Source organism: Ceratotherium simum, chromosome 22 (assembly GCF_057802395.1).
Source record: "Ceratotherium simum simum isolate JZ-2026a chromosome 22, ASM5780239v1, whole genome shotgun sequence".
Lineage (NCBI taxonomy): Eukaryota > Metazoa > Chordata > Mammalia > Perissodactyla > Rhinocerotidae > Ceratotherium > Ceratotherium simum.
Genome location: NC_141921.1, coordinates 22988135 through 23005948, shown reverse-complemented (window position 1 = coordinate 23005948; position 17814 = coordinate 22988135). Strand labels below are relative to the sequence as shown.

The 17814-nt window shown below is 53.6% G+C and overlaps 1 protein-coding gene across 1 annotated transcript; it reads left to right on the top strand.

Moving 5' to 3' along the window:
* The first annotated feature begins 318 nt into the window (after window positions 1-318).
* TFAP2E (transcription factor AP-2 epsilon) lies at window positions 319-16391 on the top strand. Its single transcript, XM_087445799.1, has 7 exons — window positions 319-345; window positions 664-1140; window positions 1728-1779; window positions 11590-11812; window positions 13034-13152; window positions 13731-13872; window positions 16107-16391. Exons 1-7 carry the CDS (start codon window positions 319-321, stop codon window positions 16387-16389), a joined length of 1323 nt encoding a protein of 440 aa, XP_087301925.1. The 3' UTR covers window positions 16390-16391.
* Window positions 16392-17814: the final 1423 nt, after the last annotated feature.

The following is a 17814-nucleotide window of genomic DNA, read 5'->3' as shown; positions in this document are numbered from 1 at the left end:
GCGCGCCCCCGCCACTATAACCGGAGCGCATGGAGCAGGCTGAGCTCAGAGGAAGAAGGGCGGGCACTGGGCACCCGTTGACCGACTTTTCCAAGTGCGATCAGCGCCCGTCCGGCCCACGTCTTTCCCCCATGGACCCGCCCGTGGGCGCCCACAGCTGAGGACCCGACGCCCCCTGGGCTCCGGGCCGGGTTGCACCCCGCCGCCGCCAAGTGCCCCCCGCGGGCTGTGCAAGCTCCCCGCGCCTCTGCCCGCGGCGCTCGCCGTCGGGCGAGGGCTCCGCCGCCGCCACGCCTAGCGCCCCACGCTACCCGCCCCATGCTGGTGCACACTTACTCCGCCATGGTGAGTAGTCTCGGGTCCGGGGGCAAACTGGGCCCAGGGACCGGGGAGCCTGAGTGCTAGACCTACCGAACCTCCACCTCCAAGGAAATCTCGGAGGGAGGGGGCCACAGCGTCTCCGCCAGCTGAGAACCGTGCGCGCAGGAGACTGCTGTCTCCAGCCCGAGGCTCCGGCGCCCCCAGGTCGCTGAGAAACAGACCTCGGGCCCCGGGGAGCGGGCAGGACGGCGCTTGGACCCTCGCGAGCTGAGGAGGGTCCTTTCGGGCTGGGGTCCTTTCAGCTGCCTGTGGGTCGCGTAACGCGCCCCTCTCCTTCTCCAGGAGCGCCCCGACGGGCTGGGCGCAGCGGCTGGGGGCGCCCGCCTGTCGTCTCTGCCCCAGGCGGCCTACGGGACGGCGCCACCGCTCTGCCACACGCCGGCCGCCGCCGCCGACTTCCAGCCGCCCTACTTCCCGCCGCCCTACCCGCAGCCGCCACTGCCCTACGGCCAGGCGCCCGACGCCGCCGCCGCCTTTCCCCACCTGGCCGGGGACCCGTACGGCGGCCTGGCGCCCCTGGCACAGCCGCAGCCCCCACAGGCCGCCTGGGCCGCGCCCCGCGCCGCCGTCCGCGCCCACGACGAGCCGCCCGGCCTGCTGGCGCCGCCCGCCCGCGCCCTGGGCCTCGACCCGCGCCGCGACTACGCCGCCGCCGTGCCCCGGCTCCTGCACGGCCTGGCCGACGGCGCGCACGGCCTGGCGGACGCGCCCCTCGGCCTCCCCGGGCTGGCGGCGCCGCCCGGCCTGGAGGACCTGCAGGTGAGGCCCGAAGGGTCCGGGATGGGCCAGGAGCGGCCGCGGTGATTTAGGACTCTGGCTGGAGGCAAAAGAGTGAGAATGCGGGAACTCGACTTTTCTCGCAGCCTGCCACTTCTCACTCGAGACTCCGAGGATGCGTCCCACGTCCTGGGTTAGACGCTGCCTCGCCGTTAACGCGGCCTGGCACTGAGTCCGTGCGCGGTGCCTGGATGGCGGCAACCCTCGGCGGAGTAAATGGGCAGGGGCTGAACCACTCCTCTCCCTCTCCGCTGGGCCACGTAGGGCATCTATGCCCAGTCCCAGTCTGCTGGGGCAGCCCGTGCCTGAAGCGAAGAGAGGCGGAGGAGTTGACTGTCTAAGGTTCAAAATTCCCTTTTTGCACGGCACGGTGAGGTACCCAGGGCTCCGGCTCGGCCGCAGATGGTGCCGAGCCAGGGTGAATCCTGGTTCCGCCCGTCTCCGCCCCAGGCGACGGTGGTGCGCGTTGGGCGGAGCAGAGAGGATAGGGACCAGGGACAGCAAGGGCTTGGGAAGCGACTGAGGACTAGGTCCACAGACGCTCTTACCACCGCCTCTCCTATTTGCAGGCCATGGATGAGTCCGGAATGAGTTTCCTGGATCAGTCTGTGATCAAGAAAGGTAAGGAATGGTTGCATCTGCCAGGGCAGAATCAGGCGAGATGGTGGAGGCCCCGGACGCACAGACCCATTTTCTTCCCCGTGGAGCGTGCCTCCTGTGCGTCGCCGGGCTCGGTGGCCACTGGGCACTCTCCCGCGCCCAGCAGAGGGGTAGAGGAGCCTGGAGGCCTGGCAGAGCTTGGGTAGCTGAGCGGATTGGTGAGGTGGGCCCGAGCCCATGCGCGCTCACTGGGCTGCCAGGGCCAGCCAAGCCACACAGGAGCCTGGCTTCTCCCCGCTCCGAGGGGAGGGCGCTCTTGTGGATCTGGAGTTAATTTGCAGAACGAGTTAAACCACTTCCCTGTTTCCTAAGAGGTGGGAATGGGGGTGCTGTTCCCACGGATTTCATTAAACGATTTCCACATTACATAGCCGTACCATTTCCTAGCCTGGCAAGTGCTTTCTGCCCTTTCCTTCTCAGCAGAGCCTTGGGAGCCTCATGTTTGCCTGGGGAATTTTCTCTCCATGTGGGAGCCTCTTTCTGCATTTAGGATTAGGAGAGCTGGTGTGTGAATATCCTGTGTTAGGCTGTGTGCAGGAGGGTCAGGGCCTGCCTGCTCCTGGGTGTTGGTGCCTGTGAGTTCTAGGTCCAGTCCATGTCTGTATGTTCCTTTCCTAGGTGTCTTTCTGGTATTTCTTGGCGTGTACGTGTGGCTCTGTTGCTGTGAGTGTATGATGCTGTGAGTGTACGTTTCTGTGCGTTTGGGGGTCTCCATGTGTGTGTCAGGATCTCTGTTGTGTCCCAGAATTTGTTCTTTGGTACTGGGGATCACTAAGCATGTGAGGGTCGCTCCTTGTGTATTTTCTGGGGTGTTCCTGTCTCTGCACTAGTAAAAACCAGGGGTTTGAGACCTGCCTTCAGGAGTGAATTTTTGGGCCTGAGGATGAGTTCCTGCCATGCTAGGGAAAGGTGAGAAAGAGACAAAGACAGAGACAGAGATTCAGAGGGGTCCAAGCGCTGCACGGGCTCCTTAGATTTGGGGTGGGTGCCCCGGAGGAATCGGAGGCGCAGACAAGCCCGGCGTGCCTGGGGCAGGCGCCGCTCCCGCGGGATTTGGCTCAAGTTGTTTTTCAAAAGAGTGAATTCAAGCCCGGGCTCTGTTTGCCCTCCGCATGTTCTCAGGGGAGGCTGGGGCTGGAGCTGGAGGATGAGGCTGGACTTCTGGGAGCTGGGGCTGGGTTACCAGGGGCTGGGAATTAGCCGGACCGCCTGGAGTGTGTGTAGAGAAGATAAGGGGACAGGCCTCCTGGAACTTGGGGGGGGCGTCTCCAGGTATTGCGGCTGTGTCACCTGGAGCTAGGGGTGTAGGGAGGACGCTGGGAACCCGGCTGCCTGGACTCTGGGCGGAGGTGTGTGCGGGACTTTGCTCTGTGCTGGCAGCCGCTGCGTTAGCTTAGTGGACTTTTTTGAACGCGTCGGAAGGAAGAGTTAGGTCTGCAGTTGGCAAGAGCCTGTCACTGCGCTGCGTCCACTCATTGATAATGATCATGGTCGCGGCCCCCAGTTGCAGACTGCTGCACGGCTCGAGGAGCTGGGGGGCCTAGGCTCACTGACTCTCTGGAGGAGGCCAGCCCCCTGCATTTTGGGAAGGAGCTTGGGGACCTCTGTCCTGGGGAAGGGTAGAAGGATCAGCTGGGGCTCTGAGTACCTGAAACCCCAATCCTCAGGCCAGAGCTAGGACAGGAGACTGGCTTCGAGGAGGTACTGGAATTGCCGGAGTCGGTTTCTCTCAAAGGGCATCAGCTTCCGTAAATTCCGGGTCGTAGCTATGCGTCGGAATCCCCAAAGGCGGTCCCAAGAACACAATGAGTGCTGCCCGGACTGTCCCGATGCTGGGCATTGCCGACGCGGGTGCGCACACGGGCCGGACCGTAGTGTTGGCCTGTCGGTGGCCGAGTGCAGCGAGGTAGAGTGCTAGCGACCTGAGCTGGAGACTGCTCCCTGGGCGCTCCACCCCGGACGTGGAGTCACAGCTCCCAGCGCCGCCACAGCAAAGGGGGGGTGGGGCAGTGAGAGCCAGGGGGCTCCCTGCAGAAGGAAGCGCCTGGTTCCCAAGCCGAGCCGCGAGCTTGACCTTCTGCTGGCGCGGTGCGCCTTTGGGGAGGAGAGAGGGTCACTGCCGGCGCTTTCGGGCTTTGCAAAGGCGGAGGCAGAGCTGGTCCCGAAGGTCCAGGCCTAGGGGTGAGGGTGGGCGGGCGACGACGCGGAGCCGTTGTGGCTAAGCTAGGGGCCCGGTTGGAGCTCTGCGCGCAGCAGGCAATTTTCGCCTGGGCCCTCCACTGTCATTGCGGGACTCTGGCCACGCCGCCAGCCCCTAAGGGGCCTGGATTAGCGCCCTTCTTTGCCCTCAGGCCCTTCCAACAGTATTGGGAGCCCCTGGCGTGTCCTGAAGACCTCTGGCACGCGCCGGGACCCTACTCCGGCCCGGGCCCTGGAATTATAGAAAGCCATTTTTGGCTAGCTAAAGCATCCGATTCCTCCAGCTCCTCCCGGCCCTGGTGGTAGGGGCGCCTGTGTCACTGGCGGTTGGGGTCCTGGATGCGAAATGAAGGCAACCCCAGCTCTACGCCAGAAGCGGCCTTCCTACCGCAGGGTGCCGCGGGGGAGGGGAGCCTGGAAGCTCTCGGGGCCCAGACCTTGGTTGTAAAATCTTCGCTACTCCAGGCGCTTGTCCTGGGAGGGGGAGGGGAAGCGAAGCCTCCGCCCCACCACACACTTCCAGGTCGGCCGCCCCTTGCAGCCACGGTGTGGGTCCGGGGATGGCAGATAGGGTCTGGCACCAGGAGAAGCGGGGAGCTCTCCATTTTCTGCCCACATTTGTCACCTCTAGTTTTGTGACCTGTCTTAGGGGCACAGAAAGCAGGCGGGACTAATAGGGGAGACAGACCTGGGCAGGAATATTTTCCAGCCGAGAAGAGCAGTGAGCAGGGTCTGTACAGATACATCTAATTTTACTATTTTTTTCTTTTTGAAGAGAGAACAACTTAGGAAAAGCACAGTGATTCTCACAGGGGTCCCTCCGCTGGCACAATCGGGTGCTTGCTGATTGTGGGAGCTCAGAGGAGGAGCCAGGAGTGCCTGAGGTTGGGAGGATTCCTGGAGGGGAGACAGTAGGACCGGGCTCAGTAGGTGCTCCATGGGTGTTTGTTGAATGAATGAGTGATGGGTTTTGAAGTCTGAGTGCATTGGGAGAGGGGATATAGAAAAGGCTGAGCTATTTTCACCACACTGGGCACAGCATGTACAAATGCCCTTGCCTGTGCAAAAGCCAGGCGGGTTAAAAATCTCAGTGGGTTTCTGGTTAAACAGTCACAGCTGGAGGCGAGTGGTTTGTGGATGAGAACTGAGATATTCCTCCTTCCCTCCAGGCGAGTGGGTGGTTGCCTAGTTGGGGGTGGGAAATCTCTTTTTGCTGGGCTCTGTTGTCCCATCTCAGGGGGTCTCCAGGGCAGGGGCTGATGTAAATAGTCACCCTCTTCTCTGCTCTCCTTGGCTGTAAGGAAGGAAGAAGGAGATGGAGAGGGTCTGGGCTTCCAAGTGAATCTCCAAGCAGGGCCAGGCCTAGGGTGAGGTGAGTGAGGTATTCACCTCTGAGGCAAGATTTAGATAAATAATATATCTAAATGCAATATTTTAAAATAAAAATAATGCAAAAAAATCCATGGTAAACAAAATATGAAAATTTTACATAAAGATAGGATTTGACCCTGCACTTCCACAACCCTGCCTCACTTGCCTCCTAGGCCACTGTCTGCCCCAGAAAGAGACTAGAAAACCAGTGTCCTTGCAGATAGAGTTTGGGCGGTACCTGAGGGCCAGCATAGAGCAGGGGAGTGACAGGTAGGAGCTATATTTAAAAGAAACCCGCTGGCAGTTGGTGAGAAGGGAGCTTAACCAGCAGGTCCCACTAGGGGAGATGAGGAGACTCAAGGGCTGGGAGGAGGGTCACTACCCCTCCTGCCTGCCTTCCTCCTGCTGTTGCCCCCTCCCCCCAGCCTTTGGAGCAGTGGTACCCTAAGTGTGGTCTAAGGAACCACATGCATCAGAATCTCTTGGGAGTGATTGTTGAAAAATGCAGATTTCATATCTAATGAATGAGAATCCCTGGAACTTGCATTCTTTAACATATTTATTGAAGTGAAATTTACATACCTAAAATGCACCCATTGTAAGAGTATAATTCGATGATTTTTTAGTAAATTTATAGAGTTGTGTAACCATTACCACAATCCCTTTTAAGACATTTCTATCACCACCCCCAAATTCCTTCATTCCCACTTATAGTTAATCCCCATTCCCACCCCAAGCCTTAGGCAACCACTGATCTGCTCTCTATCTATAAATTTGCATATTCTGGATGTGTTATATAAAGGGAATATATAAATATGCAGACTTTTGCATCTAGCTTCTTTTACTCAGCATAATGTTTCTGTGTTGTAGCACGTTAACAGTAGTTCATTTCTTTTTATTGCTGAGTAGTACTCCATTGTATGGATGAAACACATTTTGTTTATCCATTCATCAGCTGATGGACACTTGGGTTGTTTCCACTTTTTGGCTATTATGAATAATGCTTCTATGATCATTCATGTACATGTCTCTGTGTGGACATATGTTTTCATTGCTCTTAAGCAGTAAATTCCTAGGAGTAGAATTACTGGATTTTATGCTAAGTTTGTGCTTAATTTTTTCTTAATTTTTTAAGAAACTGCTAAGCTCTTTTCTAAAGTGGCTCTTCTATTTTACATTCCCACTAGCAATGTGTGAGGGTTCCAGTTTCTCCACATCCTTACCTACACTTGATATTGTCTATCTTTTTTATTATAGTCATGGTAGAAGTATCTCAGTGTAGTTTTAATTTGCATTTCCCTAATGACTAACAATGCTGAGCACTTTTTCATGTGCTTCTTAGCCATTGATGTATCATTTTTAGTGAAATGTCTATTCACATATTTTGACCATTTCCTAACTGTGTTGTTTATCTTATTATTAAGTTAAAAGAGTTCTTTATATATTCTGGATACACATCCTTAATCAGATAGATGATTTGCAAATATTTTCTTCAAGTTTGTGGTTTGTCTTTTATTTTCTTGATAGTGTCTTTTGAGGTTTTTAGTTTTGATGCAGTCCAATTTATCATTATTTTCTTTTATGGATCATGCTTTTGGTGTTGTATCTAGGAACTCTTTGCCCAAACCAAGGTCACAAAGACTTTCCTCCTATGCTTTCTTCTAGAAGGAAGTGCAATTTTAACCAGCTTTCCGGGAGAGTCTGTTGCACACTCCCCGGATTCAGTGGTCAGACTGTATCTACTACCTGTGGATAGAGTGTGTAGACGTGTGTGCGAGTCTTGTCTGACAGGCTGAATAACTAGGAGCTCTCCTGTCTGGAGGAGTGTGTATATGTGAATGGCTTCTGCTGTGTGACTAGGGGGACACCATGAGTAGACCACTTCAGCTTCAGGAGTCACCGCGGGATGGAAAACAAACATCAGTGTCCCTGCTTTGCCATCTGTGCTAGTTTAATTCCCACCTCCATGTCTGTCCCTTCCCCAGGCTGCCTGCTTCCCTAACCTTGGGCTCCATCCCTCTTACCATTTTTGAGGAAGAGGCTCTGAGGAAAAGAGGAAGGACAAGTGAGGGAAGCAGCCAAGTCTATCATTTATATACACAAACACATGTCCACCTGTCATGCACCTACACTTGGCCGCAGCTCCGTTTGCGTAAATCTGGCACACACGCTGTGTTTAAATATATCCTATGAGCAAAAGCACTTGCAGCTATCCATATGCGTGCTGCCACATTCCTGCAACACTAGTGGAGGGCAGAGACTGTGTCTGTGTACGTAGCTGGGGCTCAGTATTTGTTGAATGAGTAAGTGTGCACGTGCACAACCTCACCCTCATTGCTCTATGACGGGGCATACAGTGTTTGTGTACAGTCATTTTTGTGACACGTGTGCACATATGTCCCTGTTTGCACAAGCACAAACAGCCTCACGCAGCCTTAGACTCTCTTACCTCTCACGGGGCTTGGCCTCTGGGGGCCCTAGATTTTAAGAGAAGTTGGATGGAGAAGGCTGCAGAGGGAGAAAAAAATTTTCTCTTCCTCTGACTGCTCCCTCTGGCTAGGGGTCATGAGAGGGAGGACAGTTACTCTGCCCTTCTTTTTATTTTTAATTTATCAATTTGTAGTTTTATTTTTTTTTAAGTCAAACTTGAGGTATAACTTACATACGGTACAGTTCACCCTTTTTAGATATGCATTTCTATGAATTTTGACAAATGTAAACATATAGTCATGTAACCATGAAAACAATCAAGATATAGAGTAGTTCTGTTACCCCAAAAAGTCCCCTCAAGGCAGGGGCACAGGTGAAGAGGGAACCCATGCACAGGCCTGGGAGACGCTGAGGTGGGAGGCGGGGAGGGCCCCCATCGCATGGCCAGTGTCAGTGTGTCTTGTTGATTCAGGACATCCTTGCTTCTCACTCTGGGAGGGGCTGGGATTAGGGCAAGGTGAGTGAGGCAGGGTCGTGCAAGAGCAGGATCAGAGCCTGGTTCTAATTAATTTTGATATTTTGTCACCGTGGATTTTTTACACGAATTTTTATTTTTTAAAACATTGCATTAAAATACTATTTATCTTGATTGCTGAGTTTTTTGGCACCTCCTTAAATTTGGCACCCAAGGTGAATGCCTCACTAGCCTTACCCTAGTCTGGGACCTGCTCTGGGGACAGGGAACTTGCTGGGGTAGAGTGTGTGTGCTGCTCCTTCTTTCTACATCCCCCCACCTGTCCCACTCAGCCCCATCCATGACCTTTTGGCCCCTCCCTGGTGCCTGAATGGGGACCCAAGGAGAAAGGGCAGTGTGACTGTCAGTTGCTAACAAAGGAATGAGGCTCCCCCAGTGCCCCCTCACACACAATCTGGGCAGTGGGCCATCACTCTTTTCCCCATTTCGGGTCTCAAGGGCCCTTGCGTCACTCATTTATTCCACATTCACTGAAGCCCACTTGGGCTAAGACCCCTGCCCTCAAGGCACTCCTAGTTGGTGGGGGAGAGAGCACGCAAGCAGACATGAAGGTTCAGTGTGGTCAGGACAGGGACAGGGGTGAGAGGGAGCTGGGGCCGAGGGGACAGGAAGCTTTGCCTCCGGGATGGTGCCTGAACCGAGGCTTGGGAAGGAGGGGGCCCTGAGACAGACAGTGAAGCAGTTCTGTGGGGCTCAGGAGCTCACACGCTGGTGGTCCCACATCCCAGGTGGCGCTTCACACACGTTCCATTTGGCCAGAGCTGGGTTTTTAAATTTTTGAATCTGTGGCCAATGTTTAAAAATCCAGAGATTTCACATAGAAAGCCAGAATTCTGGTCTCACCAGCAAAAAAAACAAACTGGGAGTTCTGGCAACGTTGGCGTGTCCTGCATGGTAACACTCAGCCAAGTAGCGGCTTGACGTAGGGTGGCCCGTCTCCCATATCTCGCTTACTTATGTCACCTGTTGCACTCCCCCTTTGCAGTCTAGAGCTGTGCTGTCTACCAAGGCAGCCACTAGCCACATGCGGCTGTTGGGCACTTGAAATGTGGCTAGTCCAAATTAAGATGGGCTGTAAGTGTAAGATATGCATTGAATTTTGAAGACTAAGTGTAAGAAAAGAATGTAAAATAGTTCATTTATAATTTTTAAAATATTGATTACATGTGTTACATGTGTTTTGATACATTGGGGTAAATAAAATATATTAAAATTGACCTCACATGTTTCTTTTTACCTTTTTTAAATGGGGGTACTAGAAAACTTACATTTACATTTGTGGCTCACAGTATATTTCTGTTGGTCAGTGTGGGTCGAGAGCCTAAAGGAAAATGGAGGAGCAGGCAGGAGAGGTCGGCTCTGGCAGGACCACGAAGGAGGGTGAAGGAGGGCATTGTCATGGTTAAGGATGTGAACTTTGGAGTCCGTGGTCAGAGTTCAAGACCCATTTCTGCTCCTTATTGCTGTGCCATCTTAACCTCTTTGAACTTCTAGTGTCTCCATTCTGAAATGAGGATGGATAATAGCATCTGCTCCACAGAGCTGTTAACGTAAAGCACGTAGTAGGTAGTTAAAGGATAGGCAACATCCTTCTGCCCAGCTATGGAGCTGGGATTTGGTTCTCAGCGAACTGACCAGGCACTGATGGGTTTTAGGCTGAGGAGTGATGTGTGTTTCAGAAAGATCCCTCTGGAGCAGGGCAGGAGACCAGAGCAGGGGCTGTGCAGGAATTCAGGCGGGAAGCTAGCGAGTGTCTGTGCGCATGCGGAGAAAGGGCCGCATCTGGGGCACAGGGAGAAATGAAAGCCCTAGGACATGGTGATGGGTGAGATGTGGTGGGAGAGGGCGATGTGGACGGCATCACAGAGGTTTCTGGCTGGGTGCCTGGGTGGAGAGTGGGAATGCACATCCAGAGAGGGAAAAGCTGGAGGGGCTCTGCCCGTGCAGGGACAGGGTCAGCCTTACTTACCTCTGCATTCCCGAGGCCTAGCAGAGTTCCTGGCACGCAGGTGCCCAGCAAATATTTCCTGAATGGCTGGAGGGCTAAGAGCGCTGCCTTGGAGACCACAGTCTAGGGCTTACTACTGGTTCTAAGTCTACCACCTGTGTGATCTCAGTCATACTTCTTCACCTCTCTGGGCTTTAGTCTCTTCGTCTGTAAAATGGGAATAATAAATGTAGACCCCTTGTGGGTTGTTCTGAGGATTCAGTGAGGTTATCCATGTAAGCACATAGCATAGTGAGTGCTCAGTAACTGCTGGTCCCAGACTCCCCACTTGATCCCCGCACCCCAACACACACACACAAGGCCTGCCTTCTCTACCAAGCTCTCACTTCCTTGAAAGTAGAGGAGCCCAAGGGGAAGCAAGTACCTCAATTATTCTCCCTTCCCCTAGAGGCTAAGCAGAAGGATGGAGGTTAGACTACAGGAAGAACTTTCTTTTAGAGCCAAGAGTATCTAGGTGGGTTTTAGAAAATTAACTTCTCAAGAGTCCCTTTCCTGCCCCCCATAGATATTAGTAGATAATTAGAGAGCATTTGGGAGAGGGGGCTATAGGGTGTGTCTCTTTATTCCTGGTCTCCTTGAGCATCCCAGAGTCACTTGGCAGGAAGGGGGGCCAGGGCTGGAGGCCTAATGGGCCATAACCTCCCTGTCCCCAGGATGTGGGAGTCCAAAGCCCCCAGGCCCCTCACTGATCTGGGGGTGGGAAAGAGATGGGGATCACAGTGGGCAGGGGGGAGCTGGGAACTCCTTGTGGTTGTGCAGATCTGCAGGGCCCTGCTACATTGAACCAGGAATCCTGCCTCCAGCTCAGATCCGTTTCCTCATTTCCATCTCCCTCTCTGATTGCATATGCCAAAACTCCAAGACTCTGCTGAAGTTGTTTGAGTTTTAACAGAGAACCAGCCTGGCCCAGTGAAGGGAACACGGGTTCAAGAGCCAGATAGCTCTAGGTTCAATTTCTACCACCTATTAGCTGAGGGAACTTGGGTGAGTCACGTTAACCTCAATGTGCCTCAGTTTCTTCCTTTGTAAAGCAGGGGTGGCAGAACTTCCCTTTGAAGGGTGCTGGCACACTGAGATGCGGCTGTGTGTGCACAGCATGTAGCATGGTGCCCAGCATGCAGTTGGTACTTCAGCAACACGCTCACTCCCCAGCTGGCTAGTGCCCGTGTCCTGTGGTCCCTGGCTCAGTGTTGTCTCTCTCTCCCTTGCCCTTGCTTCTGCTCCACAGTCCCCATCCCCTCCAAAGCCAGCAGCCTCTCGGCCCTCTCACTGGCCAAAGACAGCCTGGTTGGCGGCATCACGAACCCCAGTGAGGTCTTCTGCTCCGTGCCAGGCCGGCTCTCGCTGCTCAGCTCAACATCCAAGTACAAGGTGACGGTGGGGGAGGTCCAGCGGCGACTCTCTCCTCCCGAGTGCCTCAACGCCTCCCTCCTGGGTGGTGTCCTTCGCAGGTAGGAAGGCTAGCCCACACTCCCTGCACAGTGCCTGGGCCAAAATCTGTGGTCACTTCAGACCTTCTCAGGGGATCAGAGAGGGGCCAGCCTCACCCCAGGCCACAGGGTCATCTCCACCTCAGTCTCCCTGGGGTATTGTGCATGCTCTGGGGCCAGGCCCAGGTCCCCAGCAGCAACCACAGGTCTGTGGGCTTGGAGGTGGGTGGTGGACAAATAAGCCTGAGCACAGAGAAGGGATGGAGGACACACCTACATTGGACAGGACAAACAAGGCTGGGTCTGGGGAAGAGAGAGCCCCAAAGTCACCCCCTCTTCCAGGAAAGAGACCCCAGGACCCAAGGCCCATTCCCTGTGGAGCATAGACCTCTCTGGTGTGTGTGTTTGGCAGTCCATGGTTTGTCTTCATAGTTATGTGTCTGTCTCTCTCTCTGCATGTCCTTGTGTCTGGGTAGGGTATTTGTGCTTCAAGGCTATGAGTTTTGATGTGTTGAGGATGGTGTGTGCTTGTGTGTGCGTGCATGCATGTGTGTGTGTGTGTGTGTGTGGTGCAGGGGACTGCCAGGAGCATATGTTTCCATGAGTGTGAGTTTCCTATGTTACTTCTAGTGGGATGTGTCGGCTGGAGTGTGTCCTACTTTGTGTGTGTGTGTGATTGCATGCACATCTGGAGCTTACATATGTATGTTTACCTGTCAGTACCTCTGTGGGGGGGTATCTCCTTATTCCAGGTCTCTCTGAGCACCCCAGAGGGTCTCGTGTGAGTCCGTGAGTGTCTGTAAACATGTCTCTGGGATCCTGCTTGGTGTGAACATGTGTCTCTATGTCCCTGTGTGTCCCTGGGTGTCTCTGCATATAGGTCTGTGTGTCCGTGGGTGGCTGTGTATGGCCCAACAGGTGTGCTAAGGTGGGGGAAAAGGACCCCAAGATGCTGGCCTATTCTGCCCCACCCTGGGCTATTCCTGCTGTGAGAGGATCAGGGAGAAATGGGGGGCTCCTGGAGCTGAGTGCTAGTTCCCCCACCCCCACCTTAGCTACAAAGCCAGTGAGGTTAGGAAGATGTTGGGACCAGGCTAAAAGAGGCCCCAGAGCATCCCCAGGGCCAGGCCCAAGTCTCAGCAGGGGTTGGTGGAGGCAGCAAGGCCCTGTTGGGGTCACTTAGCCTACATGCTTCTCTCTTGTCTTCATAGTGTGTGTCTGTCTCTCTCTGTGCACATCAAGGGCCAAGTCCAAGAATGGGGGCCGGTGCCTGCGGGAACGGCTGGAGAAGATTGGGCTCAACTTGCCGGCCGGCCGTCGCAAGGCTGCCAATGTGACACTGCTGACTTCACTGGTGGAGGGTGAGTGAGGCCTGAAGGTGGGCGTGAGTGTGAGCATGACCTGTGTCATCCAGTGTGACTGTCTCTGATGCAGGAGGGTGTGTTTAGTCACATGTGTGTTCTCTGTGAGTCATGTCTAAGTAAGGGGTGTGTGTGATATATGTGTATAGTCTTTATGTGTATGTGCATGCACACACGTGCACGCAGCCACACAATAGAGAGCATGTGTGTGTGTGTGTGGATGCAGGGGGGAGTGGCCAGTGTTTGGATGTGGTAAAGGGGTGAGGGAGTGAGAGTTCCTTCCTTCCCTGGAGGTTGGTGACGCTGGGTTTGGTCATCTCGAGCTGGGGCTCTAGGATACATGGCGGGCTCAGCTCCCACCCCTGGGCTCAGAGCCTATCCCTTGTGGCCCCAAGGGAGGGCAGTGAGATTGGAGCTGGAGCTGGGCTGGGGAGGGAAATCAGAGGAAGGTATCTGTAGAAGCAGGACAGGGCAGGATGGCCCATGGCCAGGGGGTCGGAGGTTCAAGGCTGTGCTCCAGGCTCAAAGGTACACCTGGCTGTAGTAACATCTCATCTTTCTGACTCTCCTCCCCGCAGGAGAGGCTGTGCACCTGGCCCGAGACTTTGGCTACGTCTGTGAGACCGAGTTCCCAGCCAAGGCAGCTGCCGAGTACCTGTGCCGACAGCACTCTGACCCTGGGGAACTGCACAGCCGCAAGAGCATGCTGCTGGCCGCCAAGTGAGTGAGGATGCCATGTGTGGGCGCTCTGGGACACCGTGCACAGGATGGCATGGGTGCCATGCATAGGCACATGTAGGTGCAATGCACAGACATAGACACCAAGCATGGGCACAATGGACACTACTCGTGCACAGGTGATGTACAAGTGGCACCACACACGGCACACCCAGGCTCCATGCTTTGCACACCACAGGGGCACAAATGGACACATGTGACCATATCTGGGTTCTATGTATCAGCAAACATGGTGTCACAGACAGGCTTACCTAGGCCTATGTGTGGGTACCATACCCCCATATACTGCCCCATAGCATGACCAGCCCCAGTCCCATCATGGGTCTGGGCTTCTGTGGTCTTGCTCCCCCTGCCTGAGCCTTGCCCATCAGCCCTCTGCTCCAGTGACTTCCATCAGGGCACCAATACCCACCCAGGCCCCTCTGCAAGCCTCCCTCACCACCATTCACATGCTGCCACCTCAACTCTGGTCTCCTAAACTCGCTTCTGGACCTTCACCCCAGCACCCCATTGTTCCCTCAGCCTTGCTGCACATGCACTGCTCCCCAGCCCAAGAACCTTCAGTGGCTCCCACTGCTACTGCATGGATTTTCAAACTAGGTTCTGTGGGGCAGACACCTCAGGGCCTGTTTTATGAACTGGTGTTCCATTAAGATTTAGTTTTTAGGAAGTGTCCCAGTGCAAGAAGAGACAGGGAGAGACAGAAAGAGAGAGACGGAGTAAAAAAATTTGAAAACCACCAGTCTGTAGGGTAAAGTCAGACTCAATTGAGGGCCCACAATCTGGCCCACACAACCCCCACCCACTTCACCTGACCTGCTTGCTCTCTCCTGTCCTCACATCCTTGGGCTTGCTAGTCGCCTGCTTAGAACACCCTCCAGTCCCCCCACCTAATGCAGTCCTTCAAATCACAACTCCACCCTCCCTCCTGTGAGGCTTCCTCAAGTCCCCTAGGCAGAAGTGGAATCACAGACTCGGGACTGCCATGACTCATGGGACCTTAGAGGCTGCTCATATTGTAGCTGGAGAAACATATCGGGGGCAGAGGAGGCTCACCTCACTCATTAGTCAGCTCCCTCATCAATCGCTTCCTGGGTCCCAGTCATGTCTAAGATGCTGACTGGGTTCCAGGGGATACAAAGGTGAGACACAAGTGATTCTCCTGCCTGAGCCACATGCAGGATGCACAAAGAAATGAACAATGGCCGCAAACTGGAGCTGGATTCAAATCCCAGCTTAGTTACTTGGGCAGGTCGTCTAACCTATCTGAAACCAATTTCCTCATCATACGATGGGGATGATAATAACAGTATGGATTTGTTGTGAGGATTGAGTGAGATGATGCGTGCAGTGTGCTTGGCATAGCATCTAGGCTGCAATTCATGTTCACTGCTAGCTATTAATTATTCAAGGCAGATTCTGGATTGTTCCCTAAAAATTTCAAAGACAGCCAGCCCTGGTGGTCTGGTGGTTAAGATTCATTGCTCTCACTGCCACAGCCTGGGTTCATTTCCCGGTCAAGGAACCACACCACCCATCTGTCGATGGTCACACTGTGGGGGCTGCATGTTGCTGTGATGCTGAAAGCTATGCCACCAGGATTTCAAATACCAGCAGGATCACCCATGGTGGACAGGTTTCAGCAGAGCTTCCAGACAGATAGACTAGGAAGACTGGCCACCCACTTCCAAAAAAATTAGCCATGAAAACCCTATGAATAGCAGCAGAACACAGTCTGTTTTAGCACCAGAAGGTGAGAGGATGGTGCAAAACGACCAGGCAGGGTTCTGCTTTGCTGTACACAGGGTCACTAGGAGTTGGAATTGACTTGATGGCACTAACAACAAAAAATTTCAAAGCTCTGTGAAGCATTGGGTGTTTGGGGTGGGGGTAGGAGTGGGAGAGGGGATCAAGGAAAGATTCCTGGATAAGGCAGTAGTTGAGCTGGACTTTGAATGGGGGCAGGATATTCACAGGAAGCGAGATTGTAGGGTATTGGCATGTGCTGTTTACTAGCTGTGTGATATTGGGCAAGTCAGTTAATGTCTCTGAACCTTAGTTTCCTTTTCTGAAAAATGGGTATGATCGTCATTTGCAGACTATAGGCAAGGTCAGCAATCATAAATATAATATATATAAAGTGCCCAGCACGTGGTAGGTCCTTCTCTTGGCTCAGACCTTTGTCCTCTAACCTCTGACTCTCCTTCCCCCACCAGGCAGATCTGCAAGGAGTTTGTGGACTTGATGGCTCAGGACCGCTCACCGCTGGGCAATAGCCACCCAGCACTCATCCTGGAGCCTGGAGTGCAGAGTTGCCTGACACACTTTAGCCTCATCACCCATGGCTTCGGTGGGCCCGCCATCTGTGCTGCCCTCACTGCCTTCCAGAACTACTTGCTGGAGTCACTCAAGGGGCTGGACAAGATGTTTCTAAGTAGTGCAGGCAGTGGGCATGGTGACACCAAGGCTTCAGAGAAGGATGCCAAGCATCGGAAATAACCTTTTCCCCTGCCCCATCCCTAAGGGGCTCCTGAGGCCTGAAATGAGGTCTTAGCTCCTGGGAATGGGCCTGAAAGGATTAAAAGGTGGGGTTGGAGTCAGGCCAGAAAGAGAACATTCACCAGAAACCCCTGAGTTTGGGGTCTAGGTTGGAGAAGAGGGGTGGCCTCTCTGTGGTGGTTTATTGATAAGGGCCCAGGCATCTGCCTCATGTGCAATTTTCTGACCCTTGATTGCCGAGAAGTTCTTGGACAGGAAATTGGCACAGAAAAGCTTGGTTCTTGGGGCTGAGCCCTGCCCATTAGGGTGCCTGGGTAGCAGCTGGGTGCTCCTAGGGGCCAAGGCCTTGCTGTTTTTACTGATGGCAGGAAAGAAATTGTTAACAAACCAGAGGTGCTACTGAGGAGTTGGTGCTTGTCATCCCAGAATCTCCTACCCCCAGAAAAGGGCTGCTGGCAGGAAGCCCCAGTGGGCTCTTTGGACCCCTCCCACTCTTGGAAAGAAGTGGAAGAGGGGCCCTCAAGGAACAAAGATAAAGCACAAATTGGAGAACTTGAATCCAGGCTGCACTTCACAGTCCTGTTGCTGTCTGTCCTATTTATTTATGTATGTTGTAATTAAATGTGAAAGTTTAAAAATGTCCAGTGCAACTTATTTAACCCAATAAGTTGAGGACTCTTGTTTCACTGTTTTCTGCTCACACACCCAGATGTCCAGCCGGACCAGGATGGAGCGGAGGGTGTTTTTGCTCACAAAGGGCCGTGGGTGGGCTGGGAGGGAAGAAAGATGTGTCAGAGACCCTGAGGTTGTTGCTGGGATTTTGTATTTGCTGTTGTTTCTCTTGACCCTGCAGTCGATATACCTCCCCACCTCTCAGATTGCTTTCTCATTCTCTTAATAAAATCTTTTCATTGGATATGAAGCCAACCCTGTCCTTCTTCAGCCCAGGCCTGGATTTGCCTCCCAAGAAGGTAAGGTCACTGGGGAAGGGCAGAGCCTAGGAATTAGGAGGAGGGGTTGGAGTGGGAAGGGACTTCTAGAGGGAAATCATGGGAGGGAGCTGTGGGCACCTGTGTGAGAGGGGGTGCAGATGGTGGGTCTGTCTGGTTTGTCAGTGTGGCTATTAGTTCTGTGTGGTGTGTGTGTGTGAAGTGAATCCTGGGTCTGCATGTGTATTATTTCGACTTGGCGGGCCTGTGTGTGAATGTGTCAGTCAGTGTGTGAATGTGTTAGGTCCATGTTACTATGACCATTGGTGGTGGGTCTGTATGCGTGTCAGTGTGAATGCAGCTGACTACAAATGTGTGTGTGTGTGTCTGTCAGGCCAATTGTAATTCAACTCTCTAGTCTTCTTGAGGATTTCGCTCTTCAGGCATCTTTTATTTCCTGCATCATCAGTCTCTCCCTCTCTACTGAATCATCTAC